Source organism: Rhinolophus hipposideros, assembly GCF_964194185.1.
Source record: "Rhinolophus hipposideros genome assembly, chromosome: 3".
NCBI classification, from domain to species: domain Eukaryota; kingdom Metazoa; phylum Chordata; class Mammalia; order Chiroptera; family Rhinolophidae; genus Rhinolophus; species Rhinolophus hipposideros.
In genome coordinates this window covers 32,155,430-32,182,631 of record NC_138049.1, presented here as the reverse complement: position 1 = coordinate 32,182,631, position 27,202 = coordinate 32,155,430, and the positions used below count along the sequence as shown (strand labels likewise).

At 33.5% G+C, this 27,202-nt stretch overlaps 1 protein-coding gene across 20 annotated transcripts in view; it reads right to left on the bottom strand.

Annotated features, from left to right (window-relative positions):
• The window catches only part of PTPRK (protein tyrosine phosphatase receptor type K), a 511,921-nt gene that overhangs the window by 173,104 nt on the left and 311,615 nt on the right, over window positions 1-27,202 (bottom strand). For all 20 annotated transcript variants that reach the window (XM_081044250.1, XM_081044264.1, XM_081044263.1 and 17 more), the window contains exon 7: window positions 17,301-17,594. In XM_081044250.1, coding sequence (XP_080900376.1) covers window positions 17,301-17,594 — 294 coding nt within the window. The remainder of the gene's footprint in view (window positions 1-17,300; window positions 17,595-27,202) is intronic.

The window sequence follows — 27,202 nt, the reverse complement described above, 5'->3', positions numbered from 1 at the left end:
TATATAAATAATTAAATGAAGACTACTTATTTTTTTAATGTGTAATCAATGTCATCAGGCAACAAATAGAAATAAAGTATAGAAATAATAATCCTTTCAAGATAAAACATTCAACTTCTCCAAAATTAATCAACAATGATAACAAAAAACTTCTTTGGAATCAACCTGGTGCTTTAACTGACACATAGTGTGTACTATGCCCTATACATAAATATGTAAAAAAAAATCATGACAACACAAAATTATTACAATTTGGTTGGTGAGAAAAGCAAGATGGCACAAAAATATATACACAGCCTGGAAAAAGTAATCTAATTTTAATAGTAAAAATTACATTAATATGCTACTTGCCAGCAAGTACTCTAACAAATGAAATAAATTTTAAACATACAAGTTTAAATTAAAAACTATACCATAATTTTAAAAAGTTTATTATTACTATTTATCACGAAAAGATAAAGTAACATTTCACTTCTAAACTGAACAAAAAGCGTATATAAAATTGTTTTCATATTTGTTATTATAGTATCTTTCTCAGCTGAGATATTTTGACATTTTTGACTTTGTTTTCCATACTACTCTGCCTCCCCCAATAAGTTGTATTTTACATTACTTGGCTAGGTAAATGGGTCATACAACTGGGTGGGTTATAACAAACTTTCCTACAGAGAAATTATTCCTATATAATTTTCAGAAAAATTACATTACCCAGCTGTCCAACTATGGTAAGATTCTCTACTTTTAAGCATTCTAGTAGGTCCAAATTAAAAAGCAGAATGAATATTTTATGGCATATGAAATATTATGACATACTGTACTTTTAATAAGATTGCCACCCACAACTGATAAATTCACTTTTTAAATATTGTTTCTACTTTTCTACTTATTGTTTCTACTTATTTTGACTTCCTCCAAATTCAGTTTAGAACCTGATTCTAACGGCTACACCTGACCTAGCATTTTATTGAAATAAGTACTAAATAAAAATTTGTTAATAGTTATTTTCACTAACGACCTACCTTTTAATAAAAATTTAACCAAGTTCTAGTCCAGGCCAAATATTTTCAGTTCTGAAAATTTTAAGAATCTAATTTAAAACAACATTCTAAAATCAGAGCCAAGTGATATGTTTTACACCTGAAAACAGAAAATGGCACTCAGAAGTTGAAATACTTTCCAAACTAAGTTACTGGAATAAAAATGCTGCTGAATGACCGAGAGTGCCAGAAAATGTGTTCTCACACAAGCACAATCTTAGGACTAAATCTTTTGATATCTCCCAATTGGTAACAGTTCGATTTCATTCCTTCAAGTGTTTTGACTGAAATGAAAAGGAAAAAAAGATTTTGCTCAAAATAAAAACAGCCCAAGCCTAAATTAATTACATGGTTTAAAGTACATGACTTCATACAATCCTCAATTATACTTATTTACAGAAAAATGTGTTTGCGTGTATCCTGAACTAAGTTTTCCATGTTAATCTGCAATATCATTAACATATTGAGTCTCTAAATAGACGCTTTTTGTTAGTATAACCATCCTAAGTTTAACGATATGATGACCAAAGTCAGAAAGTCTAAGTCAATCTTGAGTTACTTAAATTGTGTCCATCACTGAAGATTAATCTCTTCTTTTTACTTTGTATTTGGTAAAGTTTCTTCTTTAATAAATATTTAATTTTATAAATGAATGATTTTAATTAATGTTAAAAAATAAGAAATATACCTATAAAATTATTACCTGAGTTTTATTCTTATGTTGTCATACATTGATTTTCTCACTTAGTATTATACTACATACAAATTAAAACTTCACATATAATTTTAATGGCTATGCAATATTTACCATAAATAAGGCGTAATTTACAAAATCATTTCCTTATGTTGAGCATTTAGTTTTCTTGCCAATTTCTACAACTCTATACCATGTTAATACAAAAATATGTGTGTATAATTTTAACACAAACATCACAATTCAGATAATGCATATAAACATTTTTATAACAAATGCCATGCACTTTTCTGAATATATACGAGAGAAAAAAATTTACATTTGACTTGAAACACAAAATAAATTAGCAGTGATGAAATAAATGTTGCAATCCTAATGACTATTTTCATGTTATAGGAGTTTTCTTCTGTTTTAATTGTTTTATTACTCAACATGTATTGAATAAGATTGAATTTTTTTAAATAGCCAAATAGATTTTATGAAGTATTAGTTTAAATATCATAATTAAAGTGTTAATTTTGAATAACACAAAATTAAATATAATTAGTAAGTTAATGTCACAACTACTAGAAGGTAGACAAAGGCTGCTCTAGAGTATTGCCTGTAGAAGCTTGAGTGTATCTGGGAAGGTCAAACTCCTCTGCAGGCCACCAACGAGTGGGTGGGTGGGAAGACACCTATATCTTCACTATCTATGCATAGACTTAATTTCTATGAACCGCCATCTATATCAATATCTATAACTACTTCTATCCATTTAGTCAGCGCATCCTAGTCTACTATGGGAAAATGACAGAGACTGAAAACATGGGCAATTCCTTAATAATCTTATCTGGGAAGTTGGAAAAACTATTGATTTTAGTCTGCATATTCTAAAGATAGTATTTCCTAACTCAATAACTTTATTTAAAGTACAAACAGATCTTACATGGCATATTAAGTTACCAAAGAAATGACCTCTTTCTCAGGAGTGCCACGTTGGGATTTAGCACTGAGAATTCATGTGTCAGCTTTTCAAATAATGTAATAAACCTTTCATTTCAACTCCATGAGAGATATAGATAGATGTAACAACCAAAGATGAAAAAAATTAAATAAACTAGTTCCAAACCACACATGATTGAAAGGGCATTTTCGGAGAACAAAACCTGTAACTAAAGAAAGTATAAAATTGAAAAGGCAGAAGAATGTTCACATTTCACACAAACTGACAGATTATGAATGACCTGAAGGGTTAGGGTTATAAAAACTATAAAATAGGTCTTTTTAGAAAACAAGTCCCCGCATAAGTCATAAAAAAATTGTAAATCCCTGAGATTGCGCACTGGTATGCATGGACATATGCACAAACATAATTGAGAAAATAATAAATCAAAGAGGCAAAGTACACACTTCTAAGGAAAGCTTCCCTTTAGTTTCACTGTAACCATTACCTGGGTATAATGATATAGCTTATAAAGGAACAAGGAAGTAGGATGTATCTAAACGAGGAGGAGAATAAGAGTAGGCTAGGGAGAGAAGGAAAGGGAAATGGAAAGAAAAAGAACACCTTAAGTAAAACTTTACCTTCCTCGATATAGTTAATCCAAAATAATTTCAGCCAGCCTGTCACAACCTACTTATACATCAATGGGGTTTGAGTGACGAAAATTTGTCCAGCCAGAAGTGATGCCATATTTGTCAAAAAGATTGAACTGCACTTTCACGTTAGTACAAAAAAATGACAGTGCATGATTACTTCCACAAGCACGAGGTTGTTTAGGGAATCATGTGAGTGCCTTAACAGTAGGTAGTAATGGAAAATGTCGATTTTTTTTTTTTTTGCCTTTCAAGGTAGGCACTTGTAATATGCCTTGTTACACTGCCAAACCATTTCTCACTCCAAACTCCTTAAATACCACCTGTCCAAGCTGAGAATATATTTTTTTTTAACTGAGACATTTGCACTATTCCTTGTTAAAAACCACAGTATAACAAATGTTTTACAAGATTCACGAAAATTAAAATATTATGTATTGTTTGTGATAAAGGAGAAGCTCTGTTTCACTGTTCTGTTACATGCAGGCACACATTTATTTCTCTACTATTCAGACTTTTGAAGACTGGTGTATTAAAAGGCTGTAATTATACCTTCTTGTTTTTTAAAAGAATATTTCTAACAATGCAAATTTCTTCATCTGATCAATTCTTGACTTTAAATTCAAGATGACAGTAATATTACCCAATTTTAACTTTATTGTTACAAACATATGTATATATGCTTATCTCAAAACATATTTCTAAGAGCTTAGCATATTTCCAAATACGACACTTTCTCTCAGAGCCAATTTCATAATAGAGGTGATACTAACTCAACTTGTAAAAAGGTAATAAAGGAACTGATCAACCAATTTTAGAATGTACATAAAAAACTGATTACACTAAACATAACTTTAAAAAATCTTATTGCTTATTTACAAAATTACAATTATAAAAATATTGTAACTAAGAGAAAATGTTATCAGTTTAAAAAGTAGAAATCCAATTAACCTACCCCATATAATTGACATTATAATCAAAGTCTAAGGAATAGTTTAAGGAATGAATCACTAAAAATTCTCTCAGTTTTTTGTTCTAATAAATCAATTATAGAGTCATTTCCTTAAGATGATACTTGTACTGCTGATTCATAACACAATCTCAGTTTTGCTGACCTATTTGTTAGTTCATAAGAACATTCCACTAAAATTTGACAGTGTACCAACATTTGTTTTCTGATCTTCACTTAAATACATACATGCTTTATTTCTCCTGCTTTGGTGAAATTCCTTGGAAAGTATAGATATTTAAGTATGCTTTATACAGGCTTTTGAATTGATGATTTAAAGAATCACACTAATTATTTGCACTCAAATGTAGGATTTGATAGAAAATTGATAAGACACGTTTTTGTAACTCAAAGTTCTAGCAAGATGTCAGTGCCACTCTCTGCCCCATACAAGGATCCCAAAGAATGAGCAAGCCGTCACTGCTGCTAATCCCTGGTACACATGCTCACACCCTCGTGTTGTGGTGTGGAAACCCCTGACAGGTGACGTTCTACATAAGAGCACCATGAATCTTTGAGGTGAGGTACCATGGGAGGTCAGAGAACAATACAGGAAAAAAGATAGAAAAGTACTCACTCAACAGTATCAGCTGACTCGTGAGTTCATCTAGAATGAACTGGTGAAAATCTACACTAAATAAAATTTTGATTATACCCTTGGCTTAATGCTATGAGTTGCCCATTATGGGAAACATTTAAAATACACCAATAGATGTCACAATTCGACAAACAAATCAGTCTTTATAAAGGCATATACTGAACATGCTTAATACATTTGTACAGCCATTATATATTTTAAAGTTGTTTCTAAGAAAAAAAATAAGTTTCAGTATTCTGAACAGCTCCTGCAATAAAATACTAATGTATACAATATAAGCCGCCCCCACCCCCAGGGGGGGAATGGTATGCTTTTTAAAATGTGACTGAATTAAATTTACTTGAATTTCTAACTCAGGGAAAGCACACCCATGACTCTGACACCATGAATGAGATGGTGATGATACAGAAATCTGCAGAGCCTGCTCTCTATTGACCTGTAGACCCATGAATACGAATCTCTACCCAATATCCTACTTCTAAAACTAAACACAACTTCTTCTCTTCTAACACCTTCCCTAATGTTTTACTCTTTCAACTTAAAACCTATCACTATACCTTAACATGCCAAGTCAGAATTCAGTTCCACTGTGTCACAAAATTCTACTGATCGTACATCTCAAATCTGTTTCAACTCTGCCTTTTCATTGGAATTCATTTCAAGAACTGATCAACTTTTGCTGAGACTGAGGTAGCCGCCTTCTAATCTCCCTGAAATCTTCCAACTTTTTTCCTAAACTACCACTAGAGAATCATTTCTAAAAAAAACAAATAAAACATTTTAATATCATAAAAAGCATTCCAACTACTTATTCTTTAAAAATCACTGCCTTGGTCAAAGTATTTCAATGTATCAGTTTTAAAAATTTACATGGACAGATGGATGAATAGAAAAAGATAGGTGGATATATATGTGGTATATCAAATATAGCAAAAGGTAAATTACAGTGGTCGATTTTTGGGTGTCCACAGAATAATTCTTTTAGATTTTCTGCATGTTTATAATTTTTAAAATGTCAGAAAAAGTTACTTTTTCTGAAATAGCATGCAATGTAGTAATGTCTACACTTACTGTGGGCTTCTTATGTGCTAAATAAGCATTGTGCATGCATTATCTCTAGTGCTGAGCAGAAAAAGGTTTAACACTTTTATAATGCTTTTGGCTCTCCAAAAAACAGAGGAGATGGTAACAAAAAAAAGTCCTGATTTGTTTAGCATTTGCCAATTTCCATGCTGTAATACTCTCACAACAATTTTAAGTTTCCCAAGACAGAATTAGAAGAGATTAGCATTAGTGCATCATTATATAGTATCTCCAACATGCAGATAAAATAGATAGAAATAGCCCCAAAAACATAGATAATAAAGAAGTTTTGAGTACTTACTACTTTTGTTTAAAATATAATTGATATAATTGTTTGTATAATTATTTTTTAATAATAATTTAACAACCAGATGACAAAATTACTGAAAGCTTAGCAATCAGTTCTCAGCTTTAGCATACCATGGATTATTTCACTAATATTAAATTGGGCAAATTTAATTGTTGATCATTATTTTACAGATGACAATATGAAATATTAGAGAAGTTAAGTTCCTTGCCCAGGAGTAAGTATGGGACCCAGCTTTCAATCTAGATTTTACTGACTCACAAACTTTTTTATCTCATTATTGATTATGCTGAGGAGCTGCTGCTTGATGAAATTCTACTCATATTTCAAGGTTCTTTTCTGCTCCTATTGAGCTAAAAACCACATCTACTGTACCACTTATTGGCCTAATTGTTTACCTGCATGCCTGTCTTCTAACCTCTCTAGGCAGCTCAGCCTAAAAATGCACCCAGGAAGCCTGGATTTCAACCTACTGTCTGGTGCATAGTAAGTATAGAACTCCTTATGAACTACATATAGAACACACATGAACTTCTATGACCATGATTCCCTCGACTCTGAGCGGCTGCAGGGCAGCCTTCATCGTAGAATACCAGCATGAAGGCAGTGCCTGATACATAGTAAATACTCAAGTCAAAGAAAACAAGGAAATGCAATATGGATAAGAGTATTGGTTTTCTCATTAAATATGAGTTTGATATTGATCAAGTCACTTCACTGCTGAGTCCAAAAGCCCTGAATGGTGATAAATGGGGGAATTGGACTTGATTAATGATAGAGTACTTTCCTGTACTAAAACTGCAGGTATGCCCCGCTGATGCCAGTAAAGTACATTGATATAATACAGTGTGTGTCAAACTTTTCAGCTATATAGCAAAAAGACATGCATAATCCTCATTTTAGCATTTAAAATAGCCAATCACTAGAGTTTTAGTAATAAAAGAATGGTTAAATAAATTATAGTACATATGTCCAATGGGATATCGAGTAATCATTAAAGATGATGGTTAGAATGTCCTGTAAAAACGCAGGAAATAACTTAATATGAGGGCAAGTAAAATAAGCAGAATATAAAATTACACGTATCGTCTACTGATAACTTAAAGAAAAACTAGAGAAAAACAATACTTCGTTTACAAAAATGGCAATAGTTATGTAAACATTGTAGCATTATGTGTTATTTTTTAAAAATCTAGCTGCCAAATTTGATGTAATGATTTGTTATGTGTAATTTATAAAAATAATTTAAGTGTATAAATTCTAATGAGGTCTTTACAAAATCTGGATCTTCCAGCAAGGGACTTTCCCCTCAGGGCTACTTAGTACACCCCTGGCACATTTTCTCCTTCTAAGCAGAGCAAAGTCTGTTGTTTGAGAAAGCAGACACATGCACAATACACACACATGTATGATGTAGAATTCACCAGAGGATAAGATGGAGAAAAATGAAAGGGAACTTTTGAACAATGGTGTTGCTTCCTAGTATTTCTCAATAATGTAATTTTTAAGGCAGTATCCAAATTGCTAAAAGTGATTGCAAAACTTTAAAAGAAAACTCAAATGGGTTTAATTAAGCTGAAAAATCAAATATTAACTTAATTGAAAAAGCTGACCTTTTCCAAAAATAACTGGTTCATTGTTGGAAGTTAGCCTTAAAAAATTGAGTTTTTCTCTCTGTGCAGAGTAAGCCAGAGTGAAATAGAGGCAGAAGTTAAAGGATTATCTGAGCCAGCTGGAAGAAGAATTTAGAGAAAAAGTTTTCTACCTGTTGCTTTAAAAAGAAGCAGAGTTCTGTATTCTACTGATGTACTTTCTGTGAGGTTAAAATACAAGGGGCAGGGAATGGGAGGAATCACTTATTTGTGGTTTAAAATTAAATAGAACAAAAAACATTTAAGTAAAATTAAATAAAACGATGAGTCAGTTTCCACATTGTGTGACTTATTAGAAGGGGAACTACATGTTAGTTAAGTCATTGTTAATTTTACTTTTTTAAAACGAGATAAATGAGAAATGTTTTCTTCTCTACTTTATGTCCATCTCTACCATAGAGCCTGGTAAGAATTCAAAATTCATTGACTAAATCATCAAGGTAAGACCACTGGCCTAACCCATCATAGAGTGTATGTTACTAGTCTGATATAAATATATTGTTTTTGTTTAAGAAGAAGAAAGCTCCATGTTATTACAGCATATTGTATTTAATGATGGCACACAAAGGCTGCATCTCCCTGGTGAAAAAACAGCTATTGTTATCCTCATTTTGTAGTTCTTAAATTACTAGAGAGAACTCCGATATATTCGTCCAAAAATCACAAATTCATCAATGTACCAATTTGTTTTCAAGTTATGTTAGGTTTTTCCCAAAAGCATTGTGCTTTAAAATGCAATCATATAAAGGTGACAAAATGAATAACAGCTTAAAATAATATTATTTAGTATTGGGAAAATTAAATCTGTAAAACATATTCTTAAATTCCCAATACTATTATAATTTACTGGATGGCAAAAAGAAGTTAAAAATTAATGAAGCATGTAAACAAGCAAAGATTACTGCCTTTTTTTTTTTTTTTAAACTAGACATCCATTCCTTCATTTACCTGCAAGGTCTCTCTTAGAGAAGAAAAAACTTATAGGAAAGAATTATGTTTATCAATAAACAATACCCTGAATCACGAGCAAGGGTTTTAGGTGCTCTTGACTTACAGAAATACCTAATTGGCACATGAATTATTTCATTCTCCTTCTACAATTACTGTTAAAAGAGAGACTGATAACCACATACACACACACACACACACACACACACACACACACACACACACCCCTTGTTTCAACAAAAAAATATTATAGATTCATATGTAATATTAGTATAAAAATATGATGTTGGTATATTTTGAGGGGTGGATATAACATAGCAGAATACAGAGCCTACTTAAAAACAAAGTAAGTGACAGGTAAAGATAAACTTTTCTTTCTGATTGTTTATTACTCCTTTACTGTGAAGGATTACATAGAGGTGGGAAACAACAAAGCCAGAGAATGAATGATGAGTTAGTTAAACTCAAACTTCACCTACATGATTTGGCTGAGAAAATAAAAATAAGCATCACTCAGTGATTTCTAGGCCATGTCATATGTAGTGACAGCTGAATTTGAACAGATCTTGCTTACGGTGACATAAAAGACATGGATTTCTGCCCTTGGAAGATTTTATGGAGTTCACGAAGTTTAAGAGAACTAAGAACACTTGAGAATTTACTCATTATCTCTTTTCTACGAATGTTCTTTTCCCCTCTGCAGTTTATATACAGACTGGTGGAGAAAAAAAAAAATGAAGACTCATCCCGACAGCATGTTAGCTATAATAAGGCCGTATCTTGAAGAAAGATAATGAAGACCAGAAAGTGATAGTCTAAAATCATTATTCCATCTTCAGATTTAAGGTAATTAAAAGTTAAATGATGAAAATACAATATTTTTATAAACTCATTTCTTCAATTCAAAAAATTGTACAGAGTGACCAACATTCTCTAAAAATGCTAATTATAACTCAGATGGGTCTGGATAAGTGAGTTTCAAGAATTATCATTAATCAGTACTCTTAGCCAAGAAAATGTGACTGCTTTCTTTTTTCTTTTTGCCAGAGCCTGATTTAAGAGTTTTCTTTCTAATTCCAAAGCAAAGAAAATAAACTATAATTGAATAAGAGGAAAATAATAAAAACAGGGAGTGACAATTGAAACCAGAGGTGGATTCTCTCAATAAAATGGAAGTAAAACATGGACAGACTATGCACCCATGTAAGCCTGATGGCACCATCAAGGGTTCTGATGCTCACAGGTTGAGTCTCGTAAAATGGTCTTCATAATTAACAATTTCCTTAGTGTTTGATATCTTGATTCATAGCTTTTTAAATTCTGTATAGATTATTTTCTTCTTCAGACACTCCAGGGCTATCATTTAAGACATTATTAATATATAATTTTATTTTTATTCCTATTTCCTGGTACCAAATAAAAGACCTAGGACCATACAGAAAATCCAGGATGTTTAATGGGACTGATGTTGTTATTCAAATTATTTCCACCTGTCAGTTTTATTGTAGTATGCAAAATTCAATAAATACAAATGAAGCCAATAAAAAGAGTACTTAATGATATCATTAACACACTCAGCTTGTGGTAAAGTACTAGGGATATATACAAATAGCGTCATTTTTACTGGTTACCAAATGCTAGTATCTAGCAACAAACTAAGTCAGAAGAAGACAATTTGAAGCTCAAAGCAACCCCACTTAATTATACAGCTACTAATCATGTCCCTTACAAGGAAATGTTCCATGAACTCTGTATGGTTAACTGTACATCCCATGCTTGAGGTGAAAATCAAAAACGGTAGTAGGAAAACAAAAAAGGTAGTAGGAGACATAATTTTTATGTCTGTTTAACTTTCATGAGTCGTATGCTAGGAGTTCTTAGCATTATAGACCATTAGCAGGGTTTACACTGCCTCCCCCATCTCCCTCTCTTCCCACGGAAATTTAGAATATATAAACTCCATAGAAATGTAAAATAACAGTTCTATAATCCACGAACTCCAGAGAATTCAAACAACAAACCAAACAAAGTAATTTGATGATTTAAATTAAAATATGAATTATACTTTTCACTTAATACCTCCATCTGTGCATGTAGTTTCCCTATGTGTTGTTGGAAAAGAAAGAGAGATGGCAAATCATTCTTATGGTGACAACTGGCTGCACATTGTTTCATGCATTATTTCACATTTAAGTAATCAGGGATAAGGCTATGGGTTTCTTCCACAGAAGTGTGAATCCAGCCATGTTCAGAAAAGAAAGGTTAACACAGTTTTCAAACATATTGCTTAGGAAAATTAGCTTTTGGTCAGAAATTATCCCTCTCATCTCTGGGTTTCCAAAGTACTTGGTTTTTTATTATATCAGGAATCCTGTCTTATTATCTTCTGTCCTAAATGTGGCAATGTAAACAATTTTGAACCTCAATGAAATTTATGGAATGAACAAATGTCCCATGATATACACAGTAGCTCTTGAATTCTTCTCTAATCTTTCATAGTTTTCTCTAAAATAATGTGTTATATCATGGGTTTTGCATATGTATTAATGATATTGGAAAATGCACATGCTTGAAAAAATAAATCAAACAATAAAGTAAGTTAGATCACATCTGTAAATTGTCTTTAAAATCCTTTAATGATTATTAGGAATGACAACATTTTCCAGGAATTTATAGATGTCCTGTTTCTGATTGAAAATGAGAGATATACTGTAGAGAAGATTATATCCAATATACTTTTTAAAATTATTATAAGCATGTTTTCATGGTCTCTCTGCCTCAGCCTTTCCTTAGCTCTAACTCACCTTCCACACAGATGGGATGATGTTTCTAAAAGTAAATCTAGTAATGTTAGTCTGCTTCTCAAACACACAGCCTGTATCACGTAAGACCTTGCCACATTCCACCTGCAGCTTCAATTTTACCGCAGCCCAGAGTTAGCCTATACTCCATCTATTTTCAGAAACCCCAAATCATCAGCAATGTTTGTTTACTACTGGGTTAAACAAGTGGTTATCTCTGTTTTTAATTCAATTTCTATTCTTGTCTGCTGTAAAAACTCAGTTGATTTTTAAGATCCAGCTTAAGATCCAGCCCATTCCTGGGCACAGCTTATCTAAAACATTCCCTTAAAAAACAGTTTCTTCCTCTAACTTCCTATCACTTTGCATTTTACTCTTTCTTGATAGGTCTGTCCTTGGTGACTATTAGGGACTTAAGTGCCAGGCATTTTGCTTGTATCACTTTGAAGACCTAGTATGGAACCCAGTGTTGTTAACAAAGAAAGAAGCCAAGAAACGTGGTCTTTTTTCCCCCCACTGAATAGATAAATGTCATTCAAACTGAAATAGTCTCCACGGAATCAGAAGACCAAAATCAGGTTGTTACTCACTAAAAAGAAAAATGTAAAAAAAAAAAAAATTTTCTCTTTCAAGTTTTCAATAAAATTGAAGAACCGTTTTCCATTACTTTTTTATAGATTTTTATCTTTAGGTACTTTTTTCTGTCTTACTTCAAAATATTAGCATTGTGTTTTAAAATTCTTGCTCAAAAACAATAAAGAAGGTGTATGAAGATCATATATATGAAATTAATATATTTCAAAAATTGTTAAAACAAGTATTGATATAAGCCTTCAATTTAAAACAAACAGTATGTCATCCTTACACTGTTAAACCATACCAGTTTTTACAAAAGTTGTTCATTTTCTTTTAACCTCAAGGCTGAGTTTCAATGATACCTCCTCTTTGTGATTGATAACTATCTTAGACCACTGTAAAAATCGATACATGGTTCCATTTTGCTGATGAAGCTGTAGCCATAAGGCCAAAATTTAATTCCTCACCTTGTGGTTTCTGGTATAGGTCTGAGTTTTGTATTGTTTAGTTCTTCAATTTTGAATTTAGGAGAGAAAGATACATTTTTAGTAAATGTTTACATTTAAAATTAGACACTCTCCTTTTCACTGCTTCATAGATATACATGTTTCACTGAAAAGTGCCAGGAGCATTGAACTTCCATATAAGAGTATAAAGTAGTTTTCCCAACTGTGTAAATATATTACATTCTGGACACCCTGAACTCTTGACCTTCCCTATGAGCGAGATGCTGCTAAAATGTCAGTTAATCATAAAGCAGTGCCACAATGGGTTACCCAGAAGCATAAGACATTATAAAAGAGCAATTTTAACATGTGATTGCCAAAGCATGCAATGCAGACAATGTCTGACGATGGCATATTTTATTTCCATTTAATAAGAGAAAGAGAAACTGTATTTTCTTAGGTTCGATACCAGATGCTATACCCAGAGGAAACAGACACACACACACACACACAGAGCATACTTGCTTTGTTCAATAGAGTTTTTGAATTACTTCCCATTTAAGACAACTTCACATTTGTACCTTCTTTTTTTTAATTTGTAAAATGCCTGAAGAAGCATTATGTGAAAAATAACATGGGTCAGCCACCACAGGCTGCGCTTACCACCACTCCTAACTTGAGAGACGCTGACACAGGTAATTGAAGTCACCAGATGATTGTAAGATACGTTAGAAAGAAAATAAAAAAATAGCTTCTGTAGCTAGGTTAGAGAAAGAAAAAGTAAAACCTTTCTAAATAATTTAACTGTTTAAAATATTTAACACATAGCCTATACTTGAGTGTTAAGCATGTTAATAAATTACACTTTCAATAAAAGTGAAGTTGCAAACATAAAGCTGTGTTTTTCCAGGTAATGTTAGCCGTGCAGGTATTATTTTTAAAAATGTATAGCCCTCCCAGATTTTACCTATTGTGCTGCCATTTATTCCTTCTATACTCTTCTGAAAGGGGGAAAAAATCCACAATAGTAGGAGAAAGGGGAAAGAATTCACAGTTTTCAAGTAAAACCCAGTTTTCAGAAAATTGGTTTGTGCCCCAGCTGCCAAGTTGTCTGATATCAGACAAGTCATTGTTCTGTTTTGTTTTTCCTGAATCCACGAGCCACAAAATTGGGATAGTAATGTATCTAACTCAGAGGATTGATGTGAAAATAAAATACGATAGATTAACTTCATATGCTGATTATAAAACAGTACTAATCAATACTTAACTATGAAAATCTACATTTGCAAGCAGAAATATAAAATTTACTCACTGACACACATAAATAAAACCATTTCATTAACTTGCTATAAAATTATTTATTGACAGGTTTCTGCCAAGAAAAAAAAAATGAACGATAGCCAGAAATAAAATTTCAATGGCTTAAATACCTAAAAATGCAATACTTACCATCGTAAATTGTAACTAATTTGCTCTTTGATTGGTACTAAATAGCAAAAAACGTTGTTTCTCTGTGATACACCAAGATAAAATAAGAATTTCTGAGAATTGGAAAATAATCACCATACCTTTATTATTTACAAGAAATTCATGGAAATTTATATCAGACACATGCACGGCTAAGAAATTTTTATACTTATTTTTAAGGCTTCTTGGTCATCTTACATGTGGGATATATTAAAATAGCTATTTCAAGATAATCAACATTTATTCAATCAGATGATATTAATTACAGATGATATTAACTACAGTGTGGCAGTCTCCAACTCTTGATTAAAATAGAATGATTTGTAAAACCAGTATTCAGAGCTTGCACAATTTAACAGAGTTAGATGAAAACTTCTCCAAAGGTTATATTTGGGGTTTCAAAAGGATCATTTACCCAGATTATGAAGAATTATGAGGCCACTGATGGTGCTGGTAAACTCTGAAGGATCTTAGAATTGGAGAAACAGATAAGGGTCTTGAAGAAGGGAAGTAGATAGAAATCACAATTTTAATCATGTGGACTCTATATTTAGATACTCCATGTTTTTGTTATATTGAACTTCAACTTTTCAGAGATAGTTTAAAAAACTACTATATTATATACTTCCATAAGCTTTCCCTCCACTTATAATAATAGAGCAAGTTTAGTGCACAATCCTAATAAAACAGAAACCCCAGGTTCTTCAAATCTAAAATATACTAAAATATCTAGCCTATAAACACTTTTTTTAAACATAAAAACCTGCATCAAACACAATTTATAAGGACATTAATATACTAATAAACACATATGACAGAGACACACCACATGTGAAAAATAGTTTTAAAAACAAATAAACTTTGTATAGTTGCAAGTAAAACTAAGAGTGAGCCTGATACCACTTTATGCTACAGAGACTACAAATTAAATGTTTTTCAAATGAAGAATCAGGGAAAGAAAAAAGAAATCAACATAATTCCAAAATATCAAGGCATTTATAAATTTGAAAGCAATTATGAGCGTGTTATTTTTACTCTATGCCCTCCCACACAGATAATATTATTCTTAAAATAAAATACCTAAAATCACTTCCTAGTCATACTTTTTACTGCATTTCATATGGATCCTGAACATAAGCATTCAACAGGGGTAAATCAATGCTTGTGAACATGTTGTTTTCATCCACTTAATACAGCATAACTATTTTTAAAACAAAATCTCATTTACTTGCAAGCTCCATTAACCCTCACACCAATAAGCAATATCAAATAATTCCTAGGTTAAACAAAAATTACATTATATTAACAATCAACAGTGTGGTACTGTTAATTTTTAATGGTCTACTTTGATGAAAATAAAGAATAAGAAGGCAAATGAGATGTTAGAAATGAAGAAGTTTGGGCACAGGGAGTCAGGAAGACGACTGGAATAGAAAATTAACATTTATTATTTTAACCTGTATATACCTGTAAACATTAAATGTTGGGGGAAAAAGTAATTTTTATTAGAAAATGTGTAGGCAATACCCTCAGTAAAATGGATCTCATTGTTCATCATTTTCTGTTAGCATGGGGGATGAAACATTCATTTTGAAAGATAGAGTATAATGTCTTAGCTTCCACATTATCTCGTCTTTACATGATTTCCCTAATTGTTTCTCTGACTAGTGGGGTTGTAGAGTGAACTTGTCTCTCCCTTAGAAAGTTCATCTACTACAATAAAAACAATTCATCACACTATCTAGAATGAAAGCATTTAGCTGTACAGATAATTTGAAAAGCAAATTGTGCGATTTAGGCTGAGCCATGGACACTTACCCAGTGTCTACTGGGTTAAGCTGCTTTCGGCCACAGGACCAATGTATGATACGCATTAGCAAATTAGAAGCCTCTCTATTGTCTAAATCTCAGACTAATGATTAAGATGAATGGTTGAGCAGTTAAACTTCCTATTAATGAAAATCTTTCAATATTAATATATAAGATATATAAACATACATATGATATGTAAATAATATTATTTAATATTGAACCAGACTAAAAAATATTTAAGGATGGCAATATATCAAGTAATCGCCTTGGTTTTGCTTTGATTTTAGATTAGTATTCTTGGTAGGTAAGCCCAGAATCTTGTATATGGTAAACAGATGTTCAAGAAACAAAAGATTTTAATAGGCATTTACATTTTCAAAGTTCCTCACAGTCTTAGTTTTCGATTTTCAAAACCTAAGTCATTAAACGTTCAAGACACATAGATCCATGAGCTAACTACAGTTGTTTGCACAAAATGCCTGATCCACAAAAAATGTCTTTTACCACTAAACTATTTTCAATAACAAAATAAACAGTGCAGTAAAATAATGTACTCTAAATAAGTTATAGTGTCAAACTTTCCAGTGGCTTTTAATAAATGGCTAACAATTTCTTTCACTATAACAACATGGTAGAATAAGGAAAAAGGATGTATGTTTATATATTTCTTTTGATGTCACTTTTTATTATTTCTGTGTGTTTTATCCGTATGCTATTATTCTCACCACTATGTTTCAGGCAAAAGGAGGACAGTAACAAGGTTTAAAAACATCAGGAATGCCTCTCTGTGCTTCACAGCTGGCTGTCAAGCCGCTCGTGTCATCCTCAACAACAGGATTTTCTGAATAGAAAGCTGCCTCACCACGGCTTGGTCAGAGTAACAGTTATTATCTGTATTATCAGATATGGCCTCTGCACTGACTATAACAAAATTATTGAGGAAGATAATTTCCACTTGGTAGTAGGGTATTCAGCATTTGCTTGAACTGCAAAGGTTTGCTGTCTCAATAATATATTCACCTATGTCTATCAGAGATTTGGGCTGAATATAAGCAAGCTGAACAAAACTGCTGTGCAAGATAGTGGATACACAGTAATACTCACACTGCTCCTTAATCATGACATAACCAAGGCTACAATTTAGCAAATTCTTAAAATAGTGTGACTCCATCGTGTAACAAAGAATTAGAAGTTTCAATAGTGTGTGTGTGTGTGTGTGTGTGTGTGTGTGTATAATGTTTTATTCCAGATTTTGTCACTAGGCAGAGTGTCCTGTTACTCAGTCTTACCTGCACATTTGGTTCTGGTAATTAGCGGAGGTCCTGGGAGCCCTGTTCCACCTTCACCAGGTCTTGTAAGTAGAACGCGGATCTCATATTCAGTATCTGGATCCAAATGCCATAATTTGTAAGTTGGAGCATTGACGGCGTGGGTTTCTGTCCAGGAACCTGACGTCATTCGGTACTCCACTTCTTTCAGGATAATGGGACCGTCGCCGATGATGGAGTTGGCATTTAGCTGAATCAGCAAATATGTAGGCCCAACGCCAAGCAGCTGGGGAGGAGCAATGGGTCTTGGTGGTTCTAGGAGAAATGAATATGCATCTAATTAAACATCCAAAAGACTAAAATGCATGGAAGTATAGTAACACCTCTTAAAGCCTAAAGGTTTAATACACAATTTAGTTAGCAGTATATTATAAATACTTAAAAGAATACCAGGACATCAGTGTACCCTGGAAACGGTACTTTTGAAGAGCAAATCCTTTTACAGATGGAATATGACTCTTAACAACAAGTTTTCTCGTATTATATACATGCCTATACAGTAGATAAATTTGTAAAAGCAAGGTAAACAAATAAAATAAAGAGAAAATATTTAGCGATGGGTAGCTCTGATTAGCTACTTATAGAATACAGTTGATCTTGGACCTTCTTGAGGCCCTAGACCTTTAGAAATCTTCAAATTAATGAATATTGCTATCACTCATTATTTCATTCATGAAAGACGGCCAGGTAGTGTTCTGTTCTTGCTTTGTTTTTATACTTCTGCAAAGATCCTGCTGGTGAAAAGGGAGGAAAACACAGCAAAGCAGGACTAAAAAGCTGATGCCAGGTGCTGACCTGTTTCCACACACCCACCTCAGAGTATAAGAAATTAAAATTGACACCAAGGCAAAATCACAAATCACTACATAACACTGGCCTTTGGGAGTCGGATGGGATAAGGCCATGCGTCAAATATTAAACTCAACTGTTAAAGGTCACCACAAATTAGTTTTGGATAGTTTAGATAATTTGCTTGAAAAAAAACTTTAGGAAACATTATTTCAATGTGTGAACTTAGAGAAATGATGAATGATGAATTAGAGTATTGTTTCTTTTTTCCTTAGCAACAATTTAGCAGAAATTTGATTTTATGAAGGCCTTCACTACCCTAGCTCTGTCCATATGGTCTGTTCACAGGAAATGCTATGTCATGAAGATGTTCTAACTACTTAATGATCAAGTGGAGTCTTCTCTAAATGTGTGGAAGATCACTTCTTGGGGAGGCCAAAAGACTTTAAAACAAAGTGTTATTAATCTTAATAAAGTAGTAACTGCCCAATCATTGTTGTAAAGGTTTTTTTTGTATTTTTTATTAAGTGAGAAAACAAATCATAAAAAGGAGAACTATTAAATGCAACTACACAATGACCTCCTCCCCCAGTAGTGGTGAATTAGATAAAATGCAGTTAAAAGGAAGTTAAGGACAGCCAACATGTTACAAACTGGATTTTCTATTTTAATGACAATGCATGCTTAAAATAAAGGTACAATGCACAAAATCCTATAGACAGGTTTTACCTTCTGATGCAGATGGAAATGAAGGAAGGGTTTTCAGTTGTAGCTCAGGATTTGCCTTTCAACCATGATTGTATAAAAGTATAGTTTCATCTTATGTACATCAGAGTTACAAACAACCTTAACATAAGGGTTAAGACTAGCTGGCCCAGATATCTTTAAGAATTTTCCTCCAAAATTACTATGACAAATATTTATTGAGCAACAACTACCGTGTTTCCCCGAAAGTAAGACATAGCCAGACAACTAGCTCTAATGTGTCTCTTGGAGCAAAAATTAAAACAAGAGCTGGTCTTATATTATATTATGTTATATAAGACCTGGTCTTATAGTAAAATAAGACCAGGTATTATATTACATTATATTAATTATATTATATTATATTATATTATATTATATTATACCCAGTCTTATAGTAAAATAAGACTGGGTCTTATGTTAATTTTTGCTCCAAAAGACACATTAGGGCTGGTTGTCCAGCTAGGTCTTATTTTCGGGAAAACATGGTAATTGCTAGGTTGTTCTACACATTGGAAATTTACATAATATGGCAAAGGAAACATAGTAACAGTAAGTCAACATTTATTTTTTCAAATTCATTGTTTAAAATTGAGAGTTATGTAGAAAACAAGCAGATACTGTGATAAAGTACAACAGTTGAGGGGGGTATTCCAGTAACTTACACTAATATTTTTCAATCCAAAATCATTTGAAGAATATGAAGTTATTGTCATCATTAATAATAGCTCATGTGGTATTGCTTTCAAATTAGTTATCAGTAGTACCATGTGAATTTGTCCTTCACTATGCTCACGTTTAAGGTGAAAACAAAACTAAGATCAAATAAAATAATATATGTACCATATAAAGTGATCATGTTTAGAATTATTTTCATTGCTTTGAGAAAGTTGTTCTTAACATCTGATTTGTACACTTTAAGTACAAAATCCGTAAATTATGTCTTGAAATTTTTTTCAACAGTATACTCGTATACTCAAAATTGAGAAGAGGGTGAACTATTTCCAATTTTACAACTGATTTCAATTAAGAAGTTACTCACAAAAGAAAAACTTTTGGTAAGGTAAAACCAAAATACAGTTTAGAATTTTAAATTATCCGCTAAAGAAAGATAGCGCTCGACATTTCATACGAAATTTTACCAGTCTAGCATATTTTATATCTTTAGTATACAAAAGTTTTGGTAGACAGAGAGCAAAGAAAGTTGATATATTTTCTAAACCTTAAATGAAAATGAAACTGAATACAGAAATGAATATAATAGAAAAAATGCAAATGTCTTCCCAGACTATTTAAATGTTGCACATATTTTAAGCAGTCTGCATTTTGCGAATAAACTAAGTCATCTCATATGTGCAACGTTTGTTTTCATTCCATATTGCTCATATACTGACTAATTTAAGTAGGAAACGATGCCAAATTTGTAGCTTACTGGGGTTCTTTCCCAGAGCAGCAATGCCTCACTCAGGTCTTATGTTTGCATGATGAAATCATTTGCCCAATAAATTATAAATAATAAACCTTGGCAAACCTGTAAATTTATGGATATCCTGAAACCTGACCTAATGAGTATGTATTGGATGTTAAATCTCACCTATCAAAACTCTGCACACTATTGTCACAGAAAATAGGAAGAAACGAAAGAGAGCAGAAGAGACGAGAGGGAGATACAGGTTTCAGCTACAAAACAACATATTACAAACAAGTGAAAAAGTAAAGCATGATATCTCTTCTATCATTTCTATCTTTAAGAAAATGACATGTAAAAGAACGTGAAATTTAAAGTCAGAAGATCTAGTTCAAAAAATACAGATACGACATTAATAGCTGGGTAAACTTTAATATGTTATTTAACTTCTTAGCATTACAATTTCTTCATTGGTAAACTAGGCATTAGTTTAAAAAATTGTAAACACTCTACATTTCTAAATGTATCATTAAACCCTATATTTGATGCTCTGTTGCTTTGTTTTGTTTTTGCCAGAGAGCACATAAATTTTAAAACCAAAAATTAATATTCAACACTAGTGTCTTGTGTATATGAAAAAAATGAGTTAGATATCAGGTTCTTGTCCTGAAGTAGGACAGCAATTTATTATGATCAGTTTTACATCTCATTTTAATGCCCAAACAAACAAAAGGGACAGTCCAATAATCAAAGCAGTACCTCATATTTAGAACTGTGGCGATGTTCAGAGAGGCTTAGAAGCACATACACTGATTAACAGCATGATTATCAGAAGTGAAACCTAGCATTAATGAGACTAATATATATATATACCACATATTAAATTGTTTATGTTGGAGGTAAAAGTAGCTTCATATTAGCATATGCATTTTGTTTTCTGACCCTTGAGAACAGGAGGCTTATTTATAAAATGTCTATTCATTTCAATAAATTATGCATGAATTTTAATCAGTTAGCAAATGAACAAGTAATTGTTCTGAAAAAATATTAATATTCTTCATAACTGAATACACTATCAGACCCAGAGGTGTGGTGCAAATAAATCCCAAACGTACACTAGGTATCAACTGAAGCATGCAATACCCAAAATACAAGATAAACTTTGCTGACGTTACCAATTAACTTCCAATTAATGACTTACAGTCATTATTCTAGAGCTAAACCTATTATAAAATTCATAATTATGCACTCAAATTGGTTTCTATTTTTATTTCAAATAATTTTTAAAAGTGCCTTGAAATCAACAAAAGCCATTACGAAAGTATATTCTTGTCCAATTATTCCTATTATAAATGCTATTTTACAGACATGTGTCACATATCAAAATGTAGTTAATTAATAAAATGCAAAACAGAAATAGAAGACACAAAGCCAGAAAAAGTCAGTTAACAAAATAAATTTAAAGGATAAGGATAATGACACTTCAACATTAATCTTTCCAAAAACATAAATACCTCTCAATCCTATCTCCTTGCAAATTGTTTTATTTACTTGTCAAAGAGGCCTTGACAAAACATATTTCAGGATTAAATCTCCACTGTAGAAACGGGCAACAATAATGTATTTGTCTACTGTAGCTGCTTTAAGAAATTACCACAAACTTGGTGGTTTAAAACAATAGAATTTTATTCTCTCAAGGTTCTGAAGTCCACATACTCAAAATCAGTATCACTGGATTGAAATAAAGATGGCAGAAGGCCAAACTTCCTCCAAAGACTCTAGGCGAGAATCAGATCCTTGCATATTCCATTACCTGCTGGTTGCTGGTATTCCTTGGTTTGCTGTCACACCACTTTAATCTCTATCTCATTGCTAACACTGCTTTCTCCTGTTCTCCCTGTACTCAAATTGCCTTCTACCTCTTACTTACTCACACAGGGACACTTGCAATTGCATTTAGGACCTACATAGATCATCCAAGATACTCTCACTTTCTCAAGACTCTTAACTTAAATCCAGCAGAACAGAGGAGAACATATATGAAGATGGAGCAGAGAGATTTGAAGATGCTGTTTTTAGAGTTTGGAGTTATATGACACAAGCCAAAGAATACCAAAGTCACCAGAAACTGGAAGAGGCAAGGAACATATTCTCCCCGAGGGTCTCCAGAGAGCACACAGTCCTGCCAACAACTCCATTACATCTCAGTGAAACTGATTTCATACTTCTGTCCTTCAGAATTGTGAGAGATTAATGTTCTTCTAAGCAACCAAGTTTGTGGTGCTTTGTTATAGCCTCCACAAGAAACTGATACATTTGGCAAGAATATCTGCTCTCACAACTATTATACAGCATAGAGCTGGAAATCCAAGCCAGCACAGTAAGGCAAGAAGAGACACAAAAGACATGCAGATTGAAAAGAAAAAAAAAATGAAACTCCCTTTTCGCAAATGACATAATAATCTACATAGAAAATAACAAGGAAATAAACTATGGAGGACGTCATAAAAATGGCGGTATGAGGTGAGCCTCTGGAAAACTCCCCTGGAATTTTAAACAAATTGAAAAATTATAACTCCACAAAGGATTCTTTGCACAGCAGACAGGCAAGACAAAGAGACCCACTACAGAATTCACCTAAAGGTGGGCAAATTGTGTGAGCAGGGGAGGAGGGAAGAGAGAAGTGAAGAGATGGAACCAGGATGCAGACCTAGCTCAGTGCTCCAAGTTCGCTGCATCCTGGCAGAGGGCTGCATCTCTGAGCTGCGGGAGAGGGAAGAACTCAGACTGCTATGGCTCCGTTTATGGCCCACAGGGCTGAGGGGACAGCATATAACACGGCTGAACCCAACGCTCACGGCAGAGACCTCAGAGCAAAGACTGAGGGAAGAAGGCTGAAAACAATGGTTTAAACCCTCACTGCTGAGCAGAGAACAGAAGCCTTAGGCACTGAGACTAGCAGCCCACTACCTATCCTCCCAGAGCTCACCCTGCCCCGACCTGCCCGGTACTAGAAGTAGAAGAGTAGCAGTGTCAGATCAAAAGAACAGAATATTTGCTGTTCTGAGAACTGTGGTGCTCAGACACAGATTTGCAGCCCAACTAGTTCTGGCAAAGAGAAAGGAGCTGTGGAAGCAGGACTGGCTGTGGTGGTGGTTGCTACCATTGCTCTGGACACCTCTCATAACCCTCCCACCCCTGTCCCCACCTATCTGGGTAGATCCCTGCAGGAGTAAACCGAGCTGCTGAAGGACACAGGCTCTGAATCTGGGGAAGGAAGAGCTTTAGAACCTCAGAAGCTCTCCACATACCCTCACAGAGGTGGTGCCATATGATCAAGGCCAACTGTTCCCAGAGGAGAAGCCCACCTTCCAGGGAATCCCCTCATTATGTGAGAAGCCAGAATAGTGCAGACAAAACATAACACTACAGTGTGACAGAGAATAAAAGGCTGCATTTACAGATAAAATAAAGCATTCTACCAACACCTACTGGAAAACAAAAGAAAGACCTCTTTTTATCAGCAGAACCTACTTCCGTAGATGTCTAGGAAGAGAAATAATAAACAATTAACGGCCATGAATAAATAAGGCAACAAGAGAGCTCAGAAAGAAAATTAAAAGTCTTCAGAAAGTGAACTTAAAGATATGGAACTATGTGATTTAAATAACAGAGAACTCAAGATTGCAGTTCTGAAAAAAACCCAATGAGATGCCAGAAAACACAGACAGGCAGTTTAATGAACACACAAACACAATCAAAGAACAAAATGAACATTTTACCAAGGAGATTGGAATTTGAAAAAATAACCAAATAGAATTTCTGGAGATTAAGAACTCAATAAAAGGAATGAAGAATGAAATAGCCAGCTTCGGTAGTAGAGTTGACCAGATGGAGGAAAGAATCAGTGACATCAAAGATAGAAACCTGGAAATTACACAGATGGAAGAAGAAAGAGACTTGAGACTTAAAAGAAATGAAAGAACTCTACAAGAACTTTTGGACTCTATCAGAAAGAGCAATATAAGAATAATAGGCATACCGGAAGGAGAAGAAAGAGAGAAGGGAACAGAGAATATATTCAAACAAATTGTTGATGAGAACTTCCCAAACTTGTGGACAGAACTGGATCCTCGAATCCAAAAAGCAAATAGAACACCTAACTACCTCAATCCCAACAGGCCTTCTCCAAAGGCACATTGTATTGAAGCTGTCTAAAATCAATGACAAAGAAAGAATCCTCAAGGCAGCCAGGGAAAAGAAGACGGTAACCAACAGAGGAAAGCCCATTAGAATATCATCAGATTTTTCAGCAGAAACTCTACAAGCCAGGAGGGAGGGGAACCAAACATTCAAAATATTAAAAGAAATTATGAGCCAAGAATAATATATCCAGCAAAGATATCCTTTAGATGTGAATGAGGAATAAAGACGTTTCCAGACACACAGAAGCTGAGGGAATTTTCTAACACACAACTTGCATTACAAGAAATACTAAAGGAGGCTATTCCACCACCAACAGAGACAATTTGTGACAACCAAAACATAAAAGGAGTGGAGAGTAAAGGCCTGATCAGGAACATGGGAACGGAGAAAGTAAGCATGATGAAGAAAATGGATAACTCTAAATATCAAACTTTCTTTTACATAAACTTAATGGTAACCATTCAAAAAAAAAAAAAAATCCGGAACTGAAATACATACTGTAATGAAAGAAGAAGCAGGGGGAAAAATCATAGAATACCACCACACAGAAATAATACACAACAACAAAAGACAAAGAAACAATGGAGACAGTCTTACCAGAAAACTAAAGATAGAATGATAGGAAATCCTCACATATCAATAATCACCCTAAATGTAAATGGACTGAACCACATAGAGGAAAAAAATCATATAATTATATTAATTGATGCAGAAAAAGCATTTGACAAAATACAACATCCATTTATGATTAAAACACTTACTAAAATTGGTATAGAAGGAAAATACCTCAACATAATAAAGGCCATATACGACAAGCCCTCAGCTAATCTCATAATTAATGGTGAAAAGCTGAAGCCCTTTGCTCTACGTTCAGGAACACGACAAGGTTGTCCCCTATCACCTCTGCTTTTCAACATAGTGTTGGAAGTCCTCGCCAGAGCTATCAGGCAAGAGAAAGAAATAAAAGGCATCCAAATTGGGAATGAAGAAGTTAAATTGTCACTCTTTGCAGATGACATGATGCTATATATAGAAAACCCTAAAGACTCCACCAAAAAGCTATTAGAAACAATCAATGAATACAGTAAAGTTGCTGGCTACAAAATCAACGTACAAAAGTCCATTGCTTTCCTATATACCAACAATGGAATCTCAGAAAAAGAGATAGAAAAAACAATTCCTTTTGCAATTGCAGCAAAAAGAATAAAATACCTAGGAATAAACTTAACCAAGGATGTGAAGGATTTGTATGCTGAAAACTATAAGACATTTTTGAAAGAAATTGAAGAAGACACAAAGAAATGGAAAGACATTCCGTGCTCATGGATTGGAAGAATCAACATAGTTAAAATGGCCATATTACCCAAAGCCATATACAGATTTAATGCAATCCCCATTAAAATCCCAATGGCATTTTTTAAAGAAATAGAACAAAAAATCATCAGATTTGTTTGGAACCACAAAATAGCCAAAGCAATATTAAAAAAAAAGAACAATACTGGAGGTATCACACTCCCTGATTTTTGCTTGTACTACAGGGCTACAATAATCAAAACAGCTTGGTATTGGCGGAAAAACAGACACATAGACCAATGGAATAGAATTGAGAACCCAGAAATAAAACCACATAAATATGGACAGATAATTTTTGACAAAGAAGCAAAAAACATACAATGGAGGAAAGACAGCCTCTTCAATAAATGGTGCTGGCAGAATTGGATAGCTACGTGCAAAAGAATGAAACTGGACTGCTATCTGTCACCATGTACCAAAATTAATTCAAAATGGATCAAAGACTTAAGCATAAGACCTGACACAATAAACTGCATTGAAGAAAACATAGGTACTAAACTTATGGACCTTGGGTTCAAAGAGCATTTTATGAATCTGACTCCAAAGGCAATGGAAGTGAAAACTAAAATAAACGAATGGGATTATATGAAACTGAAAAGCTTCTGCACAGCAAAAGAAACTATTGACAAAATAATGAGGCAACCAACTGAATGGGAGAAGATTTTCGCAAACAGTTCCTCTGATAAGGGGCTAACATCCAAAATATACAAGGAACTCATGAAACTCAACAACAAAAAAACAAACAACCCAATTGAAAAATGGACAGAGGACCTGAGGAGACATTTCTCCAAAGAGGATATACAAATGGCAAACAGACATATGAAAAAATGCTCAACATCGCTAATCATCAGAGAAATGCAAATGAAAACCACAATGAGATATCACTTCACCCCAGTCAGAATGGCTTTCATCAACAAAACAAATAGTAACAAGTGTTGGAGAGGCTGTGGAGAAAAAGGAACTCTCATACACTGTTGTTGGGAATGCAGACTGGTGCAGCCGCTATGGAAGGCAGTGTGGAGGTTCCTCAAGAAATTACGAATAGAATTACCATATGACCCAGCAATCGCTCTCCTGGGTATCTACCCAAAAAATATAAAAGCATCTCTCTATAGAGACACGTGTACTCCAATGTTCATTGCAGCTTTGTTTACGGTGGCCAAGACATGGAAACAACCAAAATGTCCTTCGATAGATGAATGGATAAAGAAGTTGTGGTACATATACACAATGGAATACTATTCGGCGTTAAGGAAAGATGATATAGGAGCATTTGTGACAACATGGATGGATCTTGAGAGTATAATGCTAAGTGAAATAAGTCAGACAGAAAAAGCAGAGAACCCTATGATTTCACTGATAT